The sequence below is a fragment of the Sceloporus occidentalis genome, unplaced genomic scaffold, assembly GCF_023333645.1.
Source record: "Sceloporus occidentalis isolate IW3139 unplaced genomic scaffold, rSceOcc1.0.p SCAF_8, whole genome shotgun sequence".
NCBI classification, from domain to species: domain Eukaryota; kingdom Metazoa; phylum Chordata; class Lepidosauria; order Squamata; family Phrynosomatidae; genus Sceloporus; species Sceloporus occidentalis.
In genome coordinates this window covers 46,271,456-46,274,177 of record NW_028316988.1, presented here as the reverse complement: position 1 = coordinate 46,274,177, position 2,722 = coordinate 46,271,456, and the positions used below count along the sequence as shown (strand labels likewise).

The 2,722-nt window shown below is 42.0% G+C and overlaps 1 protein-coding gene across 1 annotated transcript; it reads right to left on the bottom strand.

The window, feature by feature from the left end:
• Positions 1 to 2: 2 nt before the first annotated feature.
• LOC149308830 (TLR adapter interacting with SLC15A4 on the lysosome-like) lies at positions 3 to 2,722 on the bottom strand. The gene is made up of 2 exons (XM_089537182.1): positions 2,546 to 2,722; positions 3 to 1,197 (listed from the first exon to the last, which is right to left on the bottom strand). The coding sequence occupies exon 2, from the start codon at positions 1,147 to 1,149 to the stop codon at positions 253 to 255; it is 897 nt and encodes a 298-aa protein (XP_089393308.1). The 5' UTR covers positions 1,150 to 1,197; positions 2,546 to 2,722; the 3' UTR covers positions 3 to 252.

The following is a 2,722-nucleotide window of genomic DNA, read 5'->3' as shown; positions in this document are numbered from 1 at the left end:
GAAGAAGTTGAATGCTTTTGACTCGAAAACATTACTAGTGTCTAATATTTGCATTTATTGCAAAATAGCCTTGTGATGATCAAGGCACAAGAGCTGAAGGTTTGCAACCAACTATCCAAATGGCAGTGCTATTGTGAATCTGTCATTGGCTTGGTAGAAAACGTTTTTGGCACCTTAAAGAGGAACGCACCAGTACATTAGCTAAAGATATTCTGCTTCAACTCATCTTTTATAAGGACCAATCCTTTTCCGTTATGAAGCAGATTGCACAGTAGCAGATTTCTTTTTGCAAAGCAGAGCCGAGATTTGTAAATTTGGAGTGCTGAATTCATCGCTGTTTCCACTGCCGGGGTTTTGCAAACCAAACAGGGCTAAGGATTGCAAGAGAGCCTTGGACGCTTCGTTGTGTTGTTCGGGGGGCAGCTCACTGATGTTACTCATCAGCAAATTTGACGTCACAAAGTGGTTGAGGGAATTGCACCTGGTCAGCTTCTCTTCCAAAAACTGCTTATAGAATTCCTGGACCTTCGTCTCCATGTAGTTGTTGAGCATCGAATTGGACAGGGGCTCCTTATGGAGAACCAGGCTTTTTTCTCCGGTCTCCTCTCCACGCCAGAACTTTATCACCCTGGATTTCTGCAGAGATTCATTCACAGAGGAATAACCTAATGGGATATCTTTAGACAACAGAACAGGGCCTGCAGGTAGCTCATTGTAACTCTGGTCTATGATGCAACCTGAATCACAAGTATGGTCAGCGATGTGGTCGCCTCTAATACGGAGATCGGGATAGTTCTGATAAAGGCTTTGGCAGGACCAAGATCTGTACAAATCCAGTTCTTTTTCACAGTGCTGCTCTCTCCTGGCTATAGGCTGGGGAGCTGAAAGAGGGAGATTGTTAGATCCATTTGTAAGAGGTGGGTTTTTAATCGAATTCTGCCAACTAGCATCTTGATCCACTTCCATCTCACAATATGTCACCACCAACTTTTCAATAGCCACCCGCTTAGATTCTGTATAGATGTCTTGATCATCTATCAACTGATCTTTCCAGGATTCCCCTCCTGTGGATTTTGCTCCCACACAGCAGTGAGATTTGGGCAACTCCGCTGTGTAGGCAATGCCAGTGAGAAAGCTTTCTGCCAGCATCTCTACATGGAATGGAGATAGTTTAAATTGCTGGAGAATGGGTTCTTTCTTTAAAAGAAAAACAGAGAAAAACAGAGAGGTCATATTCATCATCATCATCATCATCATCATCATCATCATCATTTTATTTATAGAGCGCTGTAGAATTTGCACAGTGCTTTACATAGTAGAAATCATAATGAACTAAGAATAAAAACCTGCCAAATGGGATACAGTCTAAAACATCAATATTACAAATTAAAACATCTCTAAAACAATACAGCAAGCACACAAGCAAAGCATAAGCATCATTTTTGTGATGTACCAGGCAGGTTCATTCTTACAATAACTTACATTAATTCATGTTGTCATAGTTTCAGTAATGGACAGTCAAAATCCGTGAAGGATTGACAGTCAGGAAGTATCTACTCACAATTCTGCATTCTGCCTAAATACCAAATGAAAGTACTGATTCCAGTTAAATGAGCCATGCGTTTCTATGTAAAATTAACATACTAATTGGCCTAAAGGCACCAGATCCCGTCTGATCTTGGAAGTTAAGCAGGTTTAGGTTCAGGTTGTTTCACATGTACAGACTATTTCATAGAGGTATTTTTAGTCAAAGCATACTAAGAGGGGGTTTCACCAGTTCCTTCCTCTGCCTTGATTTTGAGCAAACATGGCTGAACCCCAGTAGGGTACAAGTGTAGTGTAATACTCCCCATGTTTGTGGAACTACATATTTCCTCTCCACAATGTCCAGACTCATTGTGAAGTCGAAGGCTTTCATGGCCGGCATCCATAGTTTTTTGTGGGTTTTTCGGGCTATGTGGCCATGGCTGGCAGAGAGCAGAGCAGATCAGAGAAGCTATAGCTTAATAGGTAGATATCACCCACTGAGATTTGCCAGGGTCTGGAAAGCTCAATGGGTAATATAAATATACTGGGCCTGTCTATAGGGACATACCCAGAAGGTTCCCCGAGCCTTCCCTACATTAGCCATAGAATGTCCAAGGGGACTGCAGTGGCTAAAAGGGTTGCCATATTGAAACCTGGAGAGAGCTCCTGTATCTTTCATGCTTGTACAGAAGAGTGAATTTCAGCAGGTGTTGCTTGCAATGCAAACAACAAACAATACCTGCTGAAATTCCCTTTCCTTTAAAACTATTAATGGTAGAGGAACCTTCTCCATTCTTCAGTCTGGCAATCCTACTCAATAGCGAGTCCAGGAACAGGGTTTGGGTCACTGCAAAGGGTAGAAGGAGAATACCAACCTAAACGAAATCCCCAAAAAGACATACATAGGTGAACTGCATATGTCACAAACAGGGTGCCAACTAAAAATACAGTGAACGGTTTTGTCGTTGCTGTTTTAATTCTATTTTAAATGCAACAGTGAGAAAAGCCAATGACATACCTTTGCAAAATCTGTAAAATCAGCTATGGAAACATCAGCAAAACAGAATCAAAGCAGTCCTTACTCGCTGGATTTCAAAGGCCTTCGGAGCATAGTCCTAGCCTGGCAAGCCATGTTGCTCTCCTTGCTTGCTTTAATACATTCCCGACAGAAGTCACCACCCGTGGAAAAAATGAC

Bases quoted from the DNA above. Each gene is read 5' to 3' on its own strand.
- LOC149308830 (XM_089537182.1), bottom strand. From the start codon at position 1,149: ATGCTGGCAGAAAGCTTTCTCACTGGCATTGCCTACACAGCGGAGTTG.